This window comes from Panonychus citri, unplaced genomic scaffold (assembly GCF_014898815.1).
Source record: "Panonychus citri isolate SS breed McGregor unplaced genomic scaffold, ASM1489881v1 Contig00068, whole genome shotgun sequence".
Taxonomy (NCBI): domain Eukaryota; kingdom Metazoa; phylum Arthropoda; class Arachnida; order Trombidiformes; family Tetranychidae; genus Panonychus; species Panonychus citri.
The window spans coordinates 127,865-147,975 of NW_026515473.1; the positions used below are offsets into that span (position 1 = coordinate 127,865).

The window sequence follows — 20,111 nt, forward strand, 5'->3', positions numbered from 1 at the left end:
ATACTGTTTTACCTTCAATAAAATTATCCCGAGTTATATTGATGGTTGTTTCTGTGTTATTCATATTCATCGATTGAAAAAGCCCATTATACTCTCTAACATAACATCCATTTGAAAAGTCAGGTTGATAAGCATTTGATGGATATTGTATACCGTCCAAGTAACAAGCAGCAAACGATATATCATAATGATTAAATACGAATACTTCATTTTTATTGGAACCATTATGTGCGGCATTTGAAACACAGACAAGATAAAGTCTTCGAGGTAATTGTCCAATGATAATATTATCAAGCATGGCATCCAATGAGCCAGCAGGAATGGCTACTTGTCTCATGTCAATTCTGGTAACAGGATATTTAGCTGGAGCCAAAGCCAAAGCCTTTGCATGAGCTGTCAATAGCTGCGATGTTACCTTGAGTCGATGAACATATAATGAAGCGTCGATGAACTTCATTGATACTTCAAAACCATCTGGATACTCGAAAAAGAAGTTAGGTGAATGAGGTACTAGTGAAACTTGCAACTCACATCCTCCTAAAAGGGCTTTACCTTGAAAAGATAAATCAAGGTGCAATCTACCATACAGATCAACCACATTACTGGTAGCACCTCCAGTTTTAGGAATGAATCTTTGCTGCCTAGCTACATCATTTTCATTCCATAAACAAGAGCCCAAGTGAGAACTTTTAGCGTCATCAGAAAATCCTAAAAGATTATCAAGATAAGCTCGATACGCATAAAGATTATTTGACATTGTGATCTCTTTATTACCAATACTTAATTCTACTTTTTTTATCATAGAATGAAGAAAATTGTTTGCTGGCTTCATTTCCAACCAATCACTTGATGTCATTGGTGTTTTATCAGTTTTGACAACAATAGCTTGTAGTTTGATGTAAAAATATGTTTCGTGTAACAAAATGTATTCATCCATTGAGGTTGGTATTCGAAAACTCATCATTGAACTAGAGTCAAGAGCTGAAATAGGTCGATGTTGAGTCTCATATCCTCTCTCTGCTGACTTTTGCGTTGGAGGAACTGAAAAAAGGTCAAGTTCTGGCAGAAAAGCTTCTGATGATAACTTATGAATTGAACTCATCTTAAAAAGTTGAAAAGAGTACGATCTATATGTCTTTTATTTATTCTAGGTCTTTTTATACCTTCACCAACTTGGTCACTCACTGATAATTTTCTTTTTCTTTTTATAACTTCACTAGCTACTTCTTGTACTTTATCCAAAACTCTGTTTGTTGCCGATGTCTTTATATCATTAAAGATAGCTTTCCCCGTGTCAAGAGCTTGTGATCCTAAATATTTTAGTATAGGTAAAACGTGTGTTTTAAAAATACGACCGAAAAATCCATAACCTCTTTGATATCTAACGCCAGAAAATACTTGTAATGGTAAACCATCACCAGCCTGCTTTAAATAATAGTTCTCCATCTTTTTCTGAAATGTAAAGTTACTGAGACTCTACCGAATTTGAAATCAATACAACGGCCACATTCATCCTTTATATTGATTCTCAATCTATCCAGTTCATTGGTTGATATAGGATGATAATAAGGTTTACTGAAGACCATATTGACATCTTCTCCATAAACACTAGAATTACTGACAGGTACTGATCTCAATAGATTTGAATACACATTACCAACAATTGTAGGAGTAACAATATCTGAATAGATCATTAAGTTATGAACTCCCGCTTTCATGTCAACCGCTGATGATTGGTTAAGACCCTCAGTAAATGAGGGGATAGATATTATTTCAATTGTTGAACTTTTATCAAACTTGATTGTTTCAAAACCTAACATAGAGTCGAGTTCTTCTCCGAATGATATGAGAATGGGATGTTTGGTAGAATCTTCTGCGTTTTGATTCTCACAGCCTTGGATCATTGTTATCGTATGTGATGATTGATTAAACTCTAGTAAAGGTAAAATGAGTTTTGGGTTATTAGAAAATAATTCTTTAACATTTTGGTTAATAATAGTTACTAAGTTATCTACAGAATGATAATAGCCGGGTTGGATGTTGTTAACTATTTCAGATGAAATGATACGTTTTGGATCATATAGGGTGAATGTTGGCACTGTTAGTAAGTTAAACCAACTTTTAGTGTAATTAAACTCCGTGAGAGCAACCTCATAGTTATCAGAGAGGCACAAAGGGTTTGGAAAGTAAGTAGTGTAATCATATAGTTTATTTTCATTAATGCTGACAACATTACTAGGCAATGTTAAATAAAATGAGTTTGACATTGCAAAGCTTTAAGAGACAACACTTTCAAGAGTTGGCTTTATATGAGTTGAATTATCACGTTGCAAATAATTGATTGGTTTCGAATTCATTTTTGGGGTAGGTAAAATACAGCCAAGAGACATTGAAAGCAAGGTTATCCATAGTTTCTGGTCACCAATGTTTAAAGACAAGTTAATCAGTGACGCTAGTATCACGAAAAAAAGTGTGGAAATTTGTGCGATGAATAAATAAATTTTAGATTCATTCATCCCAAGCTCTTCAGGTCGTCCGAATTGATCCATGAGTTATGAGTTGTTGAGTATCCTAGCCACTTTACGAAGTATTGAATCTTCCCTTTATATACACGTCTTTTTAATACTTTTTCTACTCTGTGTTCATCAGCTTTAACATGTTGCACCTCTTTATCATAAAACTTTTTATCAACTACTTTTTCACCTATCTCACTGTTGAGAGTATAAACAGGTAAGAGTTGAACTTTATCAATAGAGCTGATATTATAAATCTGATCGCTCCAATTTGGGTAGAATCCTTTGTCGAATGGTTTCTGCTTGTATTTTACCCTAACTTGGTCTGCTTCTTCGAGACGTGGTATTTTTTTATTGCTTCTATAGACATCACGAAGACATGACTTTCCATACAAATTTTGAAAAACTTGAGAAGAGTTAGATTGATTAACTTTTATTGGTGGCATTTTTATTGCTCTATGATAGGCATTATTATAACTTTTTAAGAGTTTATTTATTACATCCACATATTTACGAGTTCCTTTAGAGGTGAAATACTTGAACATTTTAGCTTTCAAAGTTCTATTAAACCTTTCTACAATAGCACATTTAATATCTCTATTACTTGAAGAATAATAACGTATACAATGATTTTCCAACAGTTTTGAGAAGCCTGAATTTATGAACTCTTTACCTTTATCTGTTCTCAAAGCAGCTGGTGTTCTTTCAGCGAGTATAGATTCAAAAGCACTTGTAACTAATTTCGCTGTTTTATTTTTGATGGGAACAGCCCAAGCATATTTACTGAAACAATCAATAACAGTCAGTATATAACGATAGCTTTGATTTTGTCTAGAAAACTCCTGCATCTCGACAAGATCCGCTTCCCATTGTTCGTCAATAGAAGAAACAATAATTCTATTTCGAATGAAATTTTTTCTTACAGATTTGTGTAGAGTATAAGTGAGCTGTGATTTAGTCCATTCTTCCACTTCAGACCTCTTAATATCTGGAACAAGCTTTTGCGCTTCATCAAAAAGTCTATCTATTGAAGAAAAAGATGCAGGATTTTCAGGACTATAGTAAAGATCATTCAGAGTCTTAATCTTTACTGAGTCGAGCCCATCTTTTTTCTTTGCCATCCCGGAGATTATAATTATTGTTTACTGGAGTATACTTTTTTCTTGGTCTCTTGATCTTCTGTGTGACCTTAGGTGTACCTTCAAGCTCTAAAAGGATTTGAGAATCATTTACTGCTTTTTCCTTATCAAAAGTGTGTAAGTCGTTTCTAGGGATGAATAATGGTGGCTGTACTCGTACATTCGAGAGAACTATTGGACTACTTATACTTGTCTTTTTAAGCTGCTTAAGTTTACTTATTCCTTTAAATCTCTTGATGATTTTTTTATTAGTAAAGTCACTAGAGGCGAGCCCTGAAGCCTTAAGAACCTGTAAAAATTCAGATAATCCCTCACACGTTTCACCCTCGGACATACAGCAGTAAATGAGATCTACAATATCTGTACCTTCAAGGGGTTTCTTTTGGAAGATGATATTATTGTCTTGATTATAAGACCCCTTAAGCGCTAACCTGAGGGCAATCCTAATAACTTTATGGATCAAATCTTTAGATGGAGTCAAAGAAACTTGTGGGTCTGATTTTCTAGCTTTTTTAATAGCACCACCATCTTGTATCAAATGATTCATATCCTCACCATCAATTTGGTACACTTTCTTGATAAAATTATCCATCAATTAGTTCTGATATTAATGATATCACAGTTGGAATAAGTATGGGAAGGTAACCTCCTGACTGCGCTATGTGTTTTTTCCTTCGTGTCTTGGCTTTATCTTTAACAATATCTACAATTTGATGTTTATGTTTCTTTAGCGATCTTTTTTGTGTATCAGTTAAAGGTATATTTTCCTGTATCAGATTCAATGCAATCTCCTTTATCGCTTTAAATAAATCACTGTTTTTCTTGAATTGATCGATAAGAAACTTTTCTCTAAGTTTAACATTGCGAATTTTGGAAGCAATTGTTAATGTAGATATACACTCTTTCAATTCTGAAGAAATCATATTTCATAAACAACAACTGTAGGAGTAGATTTTGTAAATGAAAGACAAGCTTGTACTCTGAGATTCTCTGGTGTTTGTGGAGTAAGGTCAACCTTTAAATAGCTGTAAGGATCACGAGTTGCGTCTTCAAACACCTTGATAAATAATTTAGTCTTAGTAGGATAAAGTTGCCTAGCCAAACAATGAATTTGAGATTTATCACGAGGGTTCTTCATCAATATGAGATACTGACAATTTAAACTTATACCTCTCATATTTTTAGCTTGATGAAAAATGTTTTGGACGATGAAAAAGACACTAATTTTCATATGATGACTTCCTTTTGTGAATAAGTTCAGAAGGCGATTATTGTTACCCATCTCATTCATCAGATCGTCGACTATGATAATGTCATAGCCAGAAGGATCTTCAATAAGACCATCGTGATACTCAATGAGAGTGTTAGGTTTATAACGCTCTTGATCTTGACCATGACACCAAAGTATTTTGGGTGATGGACTCAGTTTTGAAAAAATCTTTGAATGGTTTCTTAGTAAATTTTCGACTAAGACCGTTTTACCACTTGAAGTGGGACCAGCTACCATACATGTGAAAGGATGGACAAATTTCAAAGACATTTTGATTTAATTATTATTTTATTGTTTATCTCAATCAACAAATGAAAGAAATGATGAATGTAAGTAAGATTATTTTAGTTTTCTTTTAAATAATCAATCAGTTCTCTGACGCTTTTTAAGTTGTCCAGAACCATCCAAATTATTCTTTTTCCACTGTTCTCTGATTTCTGCGCGTACTTGCATCAAAGCGAGACCAACAATGTTCTTACCCGTCCATTTTCCTGGATTTTTGATTTCATCTTTTCCTGGTAAAATTCCACAAGAAAAGAAGTCATCTTCTTCATGGTCTGCAGCATAAACAATTGTCCTTGAACCAGTCGCAAGTAATGATTGCCTTGCTTTAATGTTCTCCTTGAACTTACCATTATAAGCTTCACAAAGGATGGTGAACAGATGGTCTTGGAAGTATTTTCTCTTATCGCCATGGATTCCAACATCGATTTTCAGCCAGTGGTCAAGATAACTCGCAACGGATTGGTATGCTCCTTGACCATTCTCACAATGAAAGGCTACATCCTTGTTTGCGGGAAGTAAAAGAGTATTGGTTTCACTGTTCTTCGCGAGTACAAGAAAATCAGTTTGTTTTGTAGCGTAGGTCTCTGGAATGGCTGTAGTAGATGGAGAGTTTTCACGCACTTGAGGTTCTTCATGTTGAATACGACGTTTCTTACCAGCAGTATACATATCATAGGATTTCTCTTGGTCAGAGTCTGAACTAAATCTCGATGAAGACGTGGATCGGGAGTACATTTTGATGAAAACTTTAAGGACTTGATGTTTGTTGATGGAAAACGATGTTGAGAGTAACAAGAGAGAGAAGGTTTATGAGTTCTGGGCAAAAGTGTTCGCTCTTTTATTCTCTAGCTCTGTCAATGAAGGAGCAATGAATGTCTCCCAAATCTTAATCAGTCTACTCTTATTGGTCTCTTCTCTTTTGCAGATTTTGCGCACAATGGGAGTACAACTGGTGTTATCTTCAAATACTAATACTAACTATCACTAACGATACTGACCACACCTCTAGTTGTTATTTACATGATGAAATTTGAATCAAAGTTTTATCATTTGTTTGTTAAATTTGACATTGAACTGATAATTTTTGAAAATCTTTTCACTTAAACGTTAAATTTTTAAAATTTTGACATTAAAGTGTAAACTTTTACAAATTTTTCCCATGTTATTGCTATGGAACTTCTCAATTTTGGCATTGAGTGACAAAATCTCATAAATTTTTGCAAATGATTTGTTAATTTTTAGAAATAATGAAAAAATAAATAGAAATGTTTATCTTTAATGAAATATTTATTATAATTTATGGCAATACATATGTTAATTCAACAAGATGTGTTTATGATGGGGTATATATCCGTATGGTCGTGTATCATTCCCAATTATTTTTCTCTTCTCCGAAACAGCTCGATAAATTTTATTGAAGCTCTTGGTTTTAACAATGTGGGTGAACTTATCCGAAACAATGTTAGTTTGATTGATATGGACAACATCTTGTATTCCATTGATGTAGTTGTCGATCATTTCCATAAGTTTTTGAAGTGTAAGGATATCCAAAGCTGCTGATGTTAATTTGATACCCTTTACTTTCGTAATGGCTTTTCTATTTCCATGTGTATCTGACACTTCATATCCATAATTTTTGGGGCCAAGTGTAACAAAGTCAGTACATTTCCATCCAGGTTCGATCTCATCCGTCAACTCACCCAGATAATCACCACACTTGATCTCTGGATCGTTTTCATTCTCAACAAAGACAACACTATCAGTATCAAAATAAAGTACTCTACCTACTCTATGATTTTCAATCTTGTTAATAAGCCTGAAAAGCTCTAGACGTCCATAAGCAGTAACAAATGACGCTACAGCTAAATTAGTCTTACCAGGATTGACTTGATCAAGAGATGTATCATTGTACTTATGTTGAATCAATAGTGTATCATCGTTGACCTCAAAAAGACCAAGAGTTTCAAGTTCAGGATTGTTTGCTATCTGCCACAAGTCAGCGTAGCTTCTAAGTACTTGTGTCTTAGGCATGTTGGGATTCTGAGCAAGTTTACCCCAGAAGCTATTGAGCATAAGTTTAGCTATGCTTCTCTTACCCGGATTCTTTTCGATATTTTCAAATTCAAGATCAATGTCCTCTGCTGTTTTATAATCACTGATGTATTTGGATTTGTCCTCTTCGGTTTGACACCAACTTGGCCATCCACTGGATTCTTGTTTTATTTTCAGCCACATTTTGATGTATTCTCCAAATTGTGATGAAGATGGTGACTGCTCATAATCTAAAACTTGATAAATCTTGATGATCTTGTATCCGATGGTCATAGCCTCTTGGAGCTCAATTGTTGTCCAAGTGTTGGTCATGTACCTTTCCTCGTCTGTGTGATCACACTGTTGTTGCATTTTAGTGGCGCATGTACGGCAGAGAGGAAAGAGAAGTCTATCCAATCTGAGAGGAAGAACACCAATATTGATATTTTGGGGAGCCAGAACTTTACATTTGATGAATCCAAAATACTCAGAAATATCTTTGAAATCTTCTTGTATTACAGTTGGATGTCCCATAGGGAAAACATTTTTCCTGAGAACATAAGGGTATAATGATGTGAAATCAAGATATCTTATTCTTTCATTCTCACTACACTTATGGAAGAACTTGATGTTATTAGTTCGCCCTCCGAAGAAACTTTCCTTGATATCTATGCATCCGACCTTTTTTAGTGAATGATAATACTCCATTCTATCAGCAATGTATGAATCTTTCTTGTCAAGTTCGTGTTCCCATATTTCCTCCAGTTTGAATCCACGATGAGTATAATAAAGACGTTTCAACTCGACTTTTTCGTAGAGAGTCTGTACATTGATGGATTGGTCACCTATTCTCACATCTTGAGATCGATCAGGATAGCAAACAGGACATCCATGGAAGTAACACCCCCAAAACTCGAAAACTTGTTTAGTTTCGGGAATGAAGCCATCAGCGAAGAAGTTACCTATTCTATATTCACGTGGAATAGGTTGGCCCTGTTTTTTCTGTTGAAAATCTAACCAACATGAACCAATCACTGAGTGTTTCCTCGCAGCGTAACCTAATGTTGGTGTTACAGCTAGAGACATGGGTAACAACATTTTAGCTCGGAATACTTCCATTGCAATTGATGCCAGGGTGAAGCCTCTCGTTATGGGGTTAATACCAGTGATTGAAGAGAAAAGTTTTACGAATTTTAACATTGATATCATCAGGATCTGAACATCTGATCGACAATATTCAACTATTTCTTTACCGAAATCGAACAAATTATTGGCTTGTTCCTGATGCCAAGAACTGAATTCTACTAACTGCTTTGGTTTCATGGACTCAGGATAATAGTTTTCAATAGAAGGTAAAGATCCTACATACTCTTGATTTTCTGGTGTATTGAATTTATGAGGAAAAAATCCTTTTTTAAGTTCTTCAATGTTGAAGGACTCAGAAAGAGAGCTGAGTGGCTGAAGAAAAAGGCTGAGCGAGTCGATAAATCTCAGTTGCTCCATTCCAGCAAAAAGAATCTTTGATCCAACCATTATTAAATTTGGAGTGGCTTGAAAGTCTCGCTTGTAAAAGTCCTGGATGATGAAATGGCCGTCATATCCCCTCTGGTTGTGAGCGATGATTGTTACTTTCGATTTTTTAGCATAAGCTATTGGTGCGATATCTCTGTAGAGATAATCACAAAATCTTGTAACACAATCATTACCTCTGTAGATGTTTTCAAGAGGGCCACACACTTTACATATGCCGTCCTTTTTACCGAAGGTTTGAAGATCAACACACTCATTACAAATCGTGAAACTTATGAGGAGATTTGGCTGGTGAACGAGTTCGTTGTTTTCTAAAGGTATTTGCATGGATTCAATATCGTAGCATATCATAATTGCTGGTCTCTCATCATCTTTTTTAAGATCATCAATTTCCAAGACTTTGATGTGACAATAGTGGGGTGATTCTTTGTAGAGGACATTACATTTAATACATTTGTATGTATCACAAACATGAATCTCTTGAGTATTATAAACAATCCAACATTCTTCACATTTCTGTTTTCTTTGACAAAGAGTCTTTTCAATATGATAATCGAAACATGAATCGCTATTAAAGTCAACATGACAGGTTGAACAAGTTATCAAAGCTATTAAAGGGCACTGAGTGATTTTTGTACACTTTTTACATGAAGTAGAACAACTATGTTTACCTTTTTGGTGCTTAACCCAACATCGTGTACAAAATTCGACAGCGTCCATATAACTTTTGATTGATTTAATGAAGTTGAAATGAGGTGGCTCACTATACTCTAAACCTAAAACTTTCTCTCTTTCAGGACCTGCGTAAAGTTTTAACTGAGTTCTTCTATCAATAACAATTATCTGATAATCATTTAACTTTTCTTGGATTGCGACAATATTATTCATATCTAGTGGACGAAGACAATTGACTCCCAAATCTTGGAATAAATTACTAGCTGCTTTTAACTGTGCTATTGGTGATACTCTCGTTCTCTTCCAGCTAACATGATCTTCTAAGAGTGTACCTGCTATTTTATCTAGGAAAAGTTTACCTATTCCTATGGCCATATACCCACATTTATGATCCTCATTAAAACTTGGACAATTGATCTTTTTGGTAGCTCTGATCGATCCTGGCTGCAGTTTAGATACTCTACCATTTCCAGTTACACACTGAACGACTTGTACTTTGATTTCGAATACATTGTTGTCCAAAAAATTGCCTGCAGATTGCGCTAATGCATAAGCTCTATCTAAAAATTGTTCTTTATTGAAATTTTCTTTTTTGAATGCTATATAAAGTTCTCTATTTTCGCTGCTGTTCCTGAATGTTATATAAATTCTATCATTGTTTCCTGCTTCTGAAATCATACTACTAACAAATCGTTCATAAGCTGAGTCAATAGCTTCACCTACTTGTAATAGATTGATAACCCCTTCTTCATCATGTGATAATTTGGCTCTCAAAAGTTTTGTCTTAGTATGGAATGTACGATTCACTTTCCAAGGTCCCTCTTCTAATATCTGAAACTCAATTTCTATTTCATCATTTCTATTATCATTCCTGATTATGTTATTGACTGGTGGTTGAGGAATAGGTAAACCATGACCTATCTGTGGATGTTCTGGTAGATTTTCTGTTGAATTTCTTTCTTCAGCACACTCTCTTTCATAATCAGAAACATCTACTTCCATGCAAAGAGAATCATACTGATCATTCATTATATTTACTTCGAAAAGTCTACAAAGAGAATCATCACTAGTGTCATTTAACTGCGCATCTAAAACGAATGTGTCAAAAGAAGTGAAGTCCATAGAGTCATCATTCAATTGTGAATCTAAAAGAAGTTCATCTAAACCAGTCAAGTCCATTGATTCATCGAACATGAAATTATCCATTGCAATTGAATTCTAAATTAAATTTGTACTTGAACTTACTACTGAGCTGATTTTGGTTGATTTTGGTTGATTTTGGTTGATTTTGGTTGATTTTGGTTGATTTTGGTTGATTTTGGTTGATTTTGGTTGATTTTGGTTGATTTTGGTTGATTTTGGTTGATTTTGACGATTTTCACGATTTTTTCGATTTTTTCGATTGTTGTCGATTTTTTTCGATTTTTTCGATTTTTTCGATTGTTGTCGATTGTTGTCGATTTTTATTTTTTTCTTTCGATTTTTCGAATTTGTTGGGTTGAATTGGTTGAATTGGTTGAATTGGTTGAATTGGTTGAATTGGTTGAATTGGTTGAATTGGTTGAATTGATTGTGTTGATTGTGTTGATTGTGTTGATTGTGTTGATTGTGTTGATTGTGTTGATTGTGTTATGTTTGATTGTGTTGATTATTTGATTGTGTTGATTGATTGTGTTGATTGTGTTGATTGTGTTGATTGTGTTGATTGTGTTGATTGTGTTGATTGTGTTGATTGTGTTGATTGTGATTGTGTTGATGGTGATGGTGAACAAGGAGAGAAGTTAAAGGTTCAATGTATGAATGAATAATGAATTCATTTACTTCTCTCCTTGTTCTTCTATTCATTTACTTTTTCATTTCATCTTCATCTTCATTATCATCTCCCTTTCTTTTTTCCTTTCTTTTCTCTTTCTTCTCTTTCTTCTAATTCTTCAAACTCTTTATTTGCTTTATTTCATTTATTTCATTCATTTGGTTATAATCTCTTTTTTGACTTATAATCCTTTTCTTTTTTGTATTCTTAATCTTTTGACTTATAATCCTTTTAGACTTATAATCCGTTTTGGACTTTTTTCTTTTTCTATCTTATTCATTTCTTTTTCTTCTTTTAATCTTTTTATCTTCCGAGGGAGCAACACGCCTATCGATGAATATAGTCAAAGAAAAGAAATTTATCATTGTTCATTTAACAACAACACCAACAACTACAATTACTACTCTCTCTCTCTTTGTTATCATCAACAACACCAACAACTACAATTACTACTCTCTCTCTCTTTGTTATCATCAACAACACCAACAACAATTACTACTCTCTCTCTCTTTGTGACCATCACAATCACCAACAACACAAACAACTACTCTCTCTCTCTCTCTTTGTGAACATCACCATCACCAACAATGTCATCAACATCATCTCCACCACCAACAGTTTCATCAACATCATCTCCACCACCAATACAACCATCTTCATCAACACAAATGATGCCAGTTGGTGAAGTGCTCGACCTCCTCTACCTCTTCAGATGTGAACTAGAGGACAATCGAGACAGAGGAGACGTTATTGTCGACCTTTGGCGATGTTATCAGGGGGTTAAAGATCGATATCGATCACCCCAACCATCACGGTCTCCATCTCCTTCACGGTCTCCATCTCCTTCACGGTCTCCATCTCCTTCACGGTCTCCATCGCCTTCACGGTCTCCATCGCCTTCACGGTCTCCATCTCCTTCACGGTCTCCATCGCCTTCACGGTCTCCATCGCCTTCACGGTCACAATCACCATCGCCATTTGTTTCTCTTTCTCTTTCTCTTGAAACTCTCGCTCTCCTTGTTGGTCCATCGTCATCATTATCATTAACACCACCATCGACACCAACACGACCAATCCAATCCTCGACACCACTACCATCACGATCTCCTCTTATTCCCAATTACTCCTCCTCCGATGATTCCTCTTCGACCTGTTTCAATCGAAGAGGATGAGGAGATATGTGAATTTATGCCCCTCCGCTTCAAACGTCATATTGACGAGATTGAGTTGACTTCATGTAAACGAATGAAGCCAATCGATCTCTCAAAAAAACCTTAATTTCCTTTGTTTCCCTTCTCTTTAATCATTTCTTTTTTCCCTTTCCCTTTTATTTACAAATTAAACATTTTTCCATCATATTTTATTTTTGTTAATTTTTATTTCGACCCTTCGGTAACCCCTAAAAAAAAGGCGTTTGTTTGGGATGTAGAAGAGTGAGACAAAGCGATTACTTGATTCAGAATTTCATTTTGATTAATAGCAAAAAAGTTATTTAATTTATAAGATTTCCTTTTTTTTTCATTTTGCGGGAAAATTTACAAGTTTTTTGGCGGGAAAATTCATTTACCAACAGATGGTTGATATTATTCCCCCTTTTTTCAAACAAAGAAAAAAATATTAGGCCCCGCCCTAATGTGCCTTTAGTATACCTTTACTACTCAGTACTATTCGATAAATGTATTGACAATGAACTATTTTCAATTGAAAAGACAAATCTTTACGTTGATCGGATAAGATCATTCAATAGATATCCAAAGGAATCAAAGTTCGTCAGCTTCAGTTCGTATGAAGATAGTTATGCTTTTACGAAAATAATCGAGAAATGTACTCAGGTCACAGCTCAAATCGAGTGTCGGTATGTTCTGTACAAGACTACAGCTCAAGTCTATTACAATAGTTTAGCTGATGAGAATATGCTTTGTATCGAACCTCCAATTGATCTGAACGTTCAAGTCAATACTTATCCAAAGCAAACAGTTTCAGAATTTGTGATCTACATAAGTAGCATTTCGGGAATTTGGTTTGGCATTTCCATTTATGGTCAATTAACCTCTAAATTACAATTACCCACGACTAATCGGGTATTCGATAAAGCCATGAATCGCATGAAACGGAAATCAAAGACTAAAATTCCAGTATCTGTCTTGAAACAAATTCCCGTTAAAAAATGAACTTACTTTTCTCAGTTTGTTTTGAAACTTTCAAACTTTCAGAAAGTTTCAATAAAATCGTTTATTCCATATAATCGATTCCCGTTAATCGATTTTTAACCAGATTTAATAATCATCATCATTGATCGTCAATGTTAATAATCAAATCAATAATCTTCAAAATGAATAATCAATTTAACAGAACCATAATTACAACTAATGGTTGATTCCTGAGAGATAAATAAACAATGGATTCAAATGAAAATTCATCAAGGTTATCAATTGATTATAACTGTAACTCTTGTTGATCAATAAACAAAATTGTATCAAAAATGAAACGATTAACAATTAAAGTTTCTTGGTAATTAAATGTTTCAACTGCAATTTAACTCGATTGTAATAAAATCATCATTTGTCCTGTTAACCAACAAAAAATTGATATTAAACTGGTTAATTACAAGTGAATTGCTGGTGAAGGTGATCAATTAGTTAAATTGTTTACTGAAAAAGTAATACTAATAATCTCAATCATATCAAATAGGATGAAGAGATTAATAATTACTGAAACAATGGACGTTGTAATCAAACAATCAGTTAATTAAAACGTTAAATTGTTTAATTGACTTGGTTGAAAAAACAAATGACGACTGAGAAGATAATCAAATTATCCACAGAACTAATTAGTGAACAATCAGCTAAATTGATACCATTTTCAATGAACAAACTTTAAATGATTATGATTGTTAACAATTTACTTAAATTGATTTTCAATTAAATCAGTCTAATTGTGAACAAGACAAAACTCTGTTACTATGCAATCAAATGTATTAACTAACAATTAATTTAATCAAAGATCTCATCTTACTCTGACCTGGCGATCAGATTAATTGTTATAACAATTAGGGAAACTTAATTGTTTATCTAGCAAAGAGATTATCAAAATAATTAGATTCCTTTATAACCTTTGGATTATTTTTGATTTACAGTTTTGTCTTAACTTAAGATTTAATTGTTAAGATGATCTTTGATTAGTGTTTCCAATCAACAGCCGAAAAACAAATTAAAGATATTTAATTGTTTAATCTAATCAACAATTGTTACCATGCAATAATTATATGTTTAATCATTTAAACTGTTTCTCTTAATTGTTACTAATCAATCAGTTTTACAGAAAAGTTAATTTTAAATGAGTGAATACAACTAATAATTGATTAAAGGAGATTTAAATTTAAAGGTCAATTAACCGGTTCTATTAATATTCAAAAATGATTTAATTTCTTGTTGTTTATCCTCATCACTTGAACCACATGATAATTCAGGATAACTCAGGATAAGCCCTGAAAAAGGAAGTGTATTCATGACGGAATCCGGAAGTAACATGATGATGATTAACAAGCAACAATTTAATCATGATATTGTTATAACCTTTTTTTCATTAAATCATTAAATTTGAATCAAATCACCATTAGCATCAATGTTATATTTGCTTCCCTATGCCAATCAATATGATAATTACTATTAATTTCTGAATAGATATTTTCTTAAATCATCATAATTTCAAATCATGTTATTGATGAGATTCAATGGAAAATTATAATTCTAATTGTTATTAATATGATGGAGGATTGATAATCAAGATGAAGAGATAATCAATGACTTGGGAACATACAACTCGTGTAACTTTTTGTTCATGTTCAAATTCAATTGGAAATTTCTGATCACCAGCAATCAATCAAACCGTCAAAGGTTCATCAATGATTAGATTATAATTATATTGTTATTATAAGTAAATTAATATTTTTATTTTCATATGATAAAAATTAATACATAGTCTTATATATACATCAAGTTACTGTCCAGGGGAAAGTGATTTGTGTATATATATGAAATCGCAGGTAATTTTTTCAGGTTGATCATGATTGAGATCAGAGGTTGTTAATTGTTCAGTAATTAGAAAAAAGGAGCAAATAAATATTTGTCATCAAAATTTTGTCTCTCAATTAGTTTGACTTTTCAGGTGATACAATTTTTAACTAATGAAACATGATGATCAACTAATTAGATTGTATTTACAATAGACTTTGTTGTTGTTTATATAAATCAATGATTTTTTTTGCACTAGAATTTTGTTTAAGGTGGGTTTTGAGTTGATGATTTGAGAGGAAAAGGAAATAGGAGAGAGAGAGAGAGATACAAAAGACACTGATATTAGATGAGATTTTTGATTAAATAACAGGTAAAGATAAACATTTGATTGTTAATGAGAATAAAATACTTTGCAGATTATGTTTCAAACTAATGGAAAAGTTTTCTTTTCCTTCAACTGATATATAATGTGATTGTTTCCGTCTCATGTAACTCAGAAATCATGAAGCTCCTTTGAAGCATCTTAAAGATGATTAACTTTATGGACTTTGATGGACATCCAAATGAAATCAGTTCTTTACCCTTTCGTTTAACTTATTGTTTTTCAATATCTTGATCCATTGTTTTTCCGTGTTCCATGATGATGAACATTTTGTGTCGTGTATGTGGTTTATTGAGAATCTCTGAGTTCATGAGTATCTATTCAGCTCCTTGTTTCAGATTATTCTTTATAATATCTTCATGCTGTCCACTGATTAGCGCTCTTTCATTCAATATTTAATAACTAATTGTTTTCATTGATATAATTTAGATTGAAATGTTTATGTGTGTATCTTGATTGCACATTAATTGCTTTGGGTGTAAGTGTCAATACTCAGTGTGATCCTTTTATCATGCGAGCTGTCAATTGATTACAATCTGAATGATTTGTCAAATCAACTGATTGTGTGTTCCAAAAAAAAAAATATAAACTATTATAACTGTTATGATTGTTAATAATTAGGGGAATTAGAGATGTTTGCTTTGCACTTTTTTTTGCTGTCCAATTGCTATGATTTAATAATTGTTATGATTATGTTTTCGAGTTCATTTGATTGTCATTTACATTGCATTGATATCGCTCACAGTTGATAACAGGATGAAAACAACTAACAGGAAGGCAGTGCCTAAGAAATCACCTAAGGCGGTTAAAATTGGAATTGAGAAATTATCAGGATCAGTTCCATTTCTCCATAAAAGTATAACCAAATTATGAGCAAAATAGAGAAGCATAGAAACCTAGAAAAAATAATGGAAAATCAATTAATTAGTAATCGTAAAAAAAGTTGTCATGATCATGGGTAATTGAGAGATAGTTTCGTGAAAATAAAAGATAAACGGTAACAATTGATTTGATATTATCTATATTTACCTGTAGAACCGCAAATATGAGGTAAAAAGTCATGAAAAAAGTGGTCATCTCGAAACCACCGACACCCTTGATCAGTCTGAATACAACGAGGTACAAAATGTGAGCTGGTATCGACATTAAAAGTAAAACTCGAGCGGTAGAAACATTTATATTGGAACCAATGAAAGCTCTACAGGGTGAAATTAAACAACCAAAGCTTAAGGGTAGATGACCAGGTTTACCTTGACGATGAAGATAAGTTGATAATCGACTTGCTTGCACGGCAACCAGATTACCACCTACACCATTGATTACCGGTTGGAACATTGCTAAACGTTCAAAGCGAGAGGTAGCATCGTTCAGGATGAAACCTCCCATTGACGAGATCAACATCGCTAAAATGATTGGAAGCCAACCTGAAGAAAGAGATCAAAATTAATTAGTAAATATTAGTGAATAATAAATGATAATTGATTATTGAGTCCATGTAATGATTTAGCAGAAAAGTAAAAATTAGTAACGATAGGAGAGATGAGAGAGAGAGAGAGGAAATCGATCAAGTGAATTATGTGTAGGCGGATGAAGATAATGAATCTTAATGAACTTTTTTCTTTCATCTTCATTTGACATTCTTGATAATTTTTTCTTTTCTTCAATTATGTTCTTTCAAAAATCAGAATCTATTTATAACTTATTTCTCGAGATTAACATGATTATCATGTAGACAAGGAAGAGATATCACAGAATTGGAACCAAATTCATAATCATTAATCTCCATGTAAGAGAGATTTCAAAACAGAAATGAAAATTGTAAAAATATCTTTGATGGTGAATTGATTGTACCTTAAATATCATGTTAATTAACCTTAAGGGCAAGGTCATTGATAGATTGAGAAACATATTCTTTTGTTTATTTTCTTGTCAATATAATCAAGTTAATCTTAAGGATTGTTAATTGTGAGATTATAATGAAATTAAGCTACTTGCAATCAGTTGAGAATAAATTTCTAAATATAATTGTCTCTAATTAAACATTGAGATAGACAATTTGATTATCAAGAAGGTGGGGTCATAACAATTAACTATTTCTCTCTTACAATTTAATCTTTAAAAACATATCATAGAAAAAATGATCTTTAATTCATCAAATATTGACATTTAAGAGTCTTTAAGAGATTAATTAAATATATTGATTTTAATTGTTGTCATAATAGCAAATTAAGACACAGAGAAAACAAGGTTCAATATAACTTGTTGAGGTTTTTTGCTGTTCGATTAATTTTGATTGACAGAATGATTTGCACTTTAAAGGTAATAATTAAAAAAGGCATGAAGGAAAACAGAAAAAAGTGTCAACAACTATTGGAACAATAAAACAAGAGGAAAAGATTTAAGGTGGAAATAGTCATGAGAGATTGAAGGGTTTCTATTATTCAGAATTGGGAGATAATCAATAGAACCAATTTAAATCAATCGATTATCATCATCATGAAAGGTCAGATAAGGTTAAAGGAATGAGGAGAGAGAGAGAGAGAAGGGTTTAGTTGTTGTTTGGAAGAAGAAGTTGATGATGATGATGAATAAGGAAGAGAAGGGATTGAAAAAGTAAAGAATTACTCACCAGAGGTGATAACATTGATGGTGTGTTCGTTTTTCCATGCGGTGTATATCCAGAAGGGAAGAAGAGCAAACAGAATGAGGATAATAATACAGGAGGGAATTGATGTTGTACCAGGAGGAGCGTGATTCTGGATAATTTGAGCAAAAGAGGCTAAAAGAGCTAAAGTGGTGACATCGCCAATGGAAGCAGCAAGTGGAGTGGCCACATTATCGGGATCAATTTCAAATCGATTGGAGAGAACAATAATAGTAACCATACAAGCACCAAGAAGAAAACAAGCAACATTAGCGGTCAACAGGGAGGATGCGAGGAGAATGAGAATATTTTGCATGTCAATTGAACCTTTGGAAATTGAATTAGTGGCGATGGCGAATATTGTGGCCAGAAAAGCGACTACGGTTGCTTGACATTGGATCAGTGCCATGTTACCTTTAGCCAGGTAAAGGGTTGACTTAAAGTCTTTCATGTTTCCAAGATTGGCTTGGGTTGAAAGTCGAGCTGCCATGGTCATCTCAAGGTTACCCTTAAGACCTAAAAGTGATGGTACCAAAATGATCAATTCATTGATTGTTTTAAATACTGACCAATGTTGAACAACGTCAAGTATAAGTCCAGCGCCAACATTTCCAAAACCAGATAAGGTAATTGCGATGCAAACCTGAAGACTAGTTGAGAAAAGGGAATCAGATCGAGTTGATTCAGTTGATTCATGTGCTGATCTTTCACAATCACCACTAATTACCAACACATTGCTGTTAGATCCAACCAAAGATAATAAAGCGGACTTGAGTCGGGAAGCCACTCCACATGGTTGACTATTCTCAGCATTTAGATTATTGTTATAACCGACATTGTTGAAGTGTAACAATGGCGATTTAACTGAACCAGCGCCAGGAACCGATGGTGAAGACATCACAGTAGTTGCTTAATAGAAATTCAATAACAAGGTAATCTAATGATCTGTTTACCATTGATTGTATTAAAATAGAAGGTGGTATTGAAAAGGATCAAAAGGATTTCTTGATTGTGGTAAAAAGTAAACCATTGAATGGTCAGTTATACAGACAAAGGATACTATTAATTAGACAGAAAAGAAGTTTAAAAAACACAATTTATAAAGAAAATTATTCAACAATGTGATGAGATTTTCTAATTGTTGAATCCTTGTTGATTGCTGTTGTTGGAGGTTATGATGATATGATATTTCCCAAGCGCACTTGTTGTTGATCAGTTGATCGGTTTTTTATTTCGAACAGAAAAATAAAAGTAACTAATAAACTCACCCAACGTCTCTCATCATTTGAAAATATCAACTGACAGAAAATCAAAAAGAGAAAAACAAATGCACATGCGAATCGATTAATCGTCTAGAAGATCGATTAGATTTCTAATCTGCGATTTAATTGGAAAAAAAAATTTATTTCGATTTTCTGATATTTCGAGTTTAATTTTCCCAATGAAAATTCAATCAGGTTCAATTTCTGGTAGAATATCAGTTTGTTTATTTTGTTAATTATTTCGATGAAATGTCAAAAATTCATGGAAGAAACAATATTTTAAGAAATGGAAAAAACTAACAGCCCATTTCTTATTTTCTGTAAATTCTTTTCGATATAATTTCATCAGAACTTGTTGGAATTGATAAATTATGTCGATTGTCATGAAAAAAGGACCGACAAGTTCAATCAAATAACCTTGTTCATGATCCTAAACTAATCAAAGTTTTTTCTTAATTTAAGGATTAAGATTATTACAGATTATATCGGGCGATTAAGTTAAACCAGGCCAATCATTTCAGTGCTAATAATAATCATCATCTTCATCGTTT

The 20,111-nt window shown here is 33.2% G+C and overlaps 2 protein-coding genes across 4 annotated transcripts; both read right to left on the bottom strand.

The window, feature by feature from the left end:
* Positions 1–6,521: 6,521 nt before the first annotated feature.
* Positions 6,522–10,649, bottom strand: LOC128386257 (uncharacterized). Its single transcript, XM_053345262.1, has one exon. It carries the CDS (start codon positions 10,647–10,649, stop codon positions 6,522–6,524), a length of 4,128 nt encoding a protein of 1,375 aa, XP_053201237.1.
* A 4,537-nt stretch (positions 10,650–15,186) lies between these two features.
* LOC128386294 (solute carrier family 41 member 2-like) lies at positions 15,187–19,596 on the bottom strand. 3 transcript variants are annotated; one of them, XM_053345307.1, is made up of 4 exons: positions 19,030–19,596; positions 18,284–18,948; positions 16,684–17,078; positions 15,187–16,550 (listed from the first exon to the last, which is right to left on the bottom strand). In XM_053345307.1, exons 1-4 carry the CDS (start codon positions 19,194–19,196, stop codon positions 16,374–16,376), a joined length of 1,404 nt encoding a protein of 467 aa, XP_053201282.1. In that variant the 5' UTR covers positions 19,197–19,596; the 3' UTR covers positions 15,187–16,373. The 3 variants fall into 3 exon arrangements, with proteins under 3 accessions (XP_053201282.1, XP_053201283.1, XP_053201281.1); XM_053345308.1 differs by having other exon boundaries at positions 19,026–19,167; XM_053345306.1 differs by having other exon boundaries at positions 18,284–19,596.
* Positions 19,597–20,111: the final 515 nt, after the last annotated feature.

What these genes read in the sequence shown, in the direction of transcription:
- LOC128386257 (XM_053345262.1), bottom strand. Translation starts at nt 10,649, where the DNA reads ATGGATAATTTCATGTTCGATGAATCAATGGACTTGACTGGTTTAGAT.
- LOC128386294 (XM_053345306.1), bottom strand. Translation starts at nt 19,196, where the DNA reads ATGTCTTCACCATCGGTTCCTGGCGCTGGTTCAGTTAAATCGCCATTG. An exon ending in CATCAATGTTATCACCTCTG is followed by an intron (nt 17,079 to 18,283) that starts GTGAGTAATTCT and finishes CTCTTTCTTCAG; the next exon opens with GTTGGCTTCCAATCATTTTA. An exon ending in TCATATTTGCGGTTCTACAG is followed by an intron (nt 16,551 to 16,683) that starts GTAAATATAGAT and finishes TATTTTTTCTAG; the next exon opens with GTTTCTATGCTTCTCTATTT.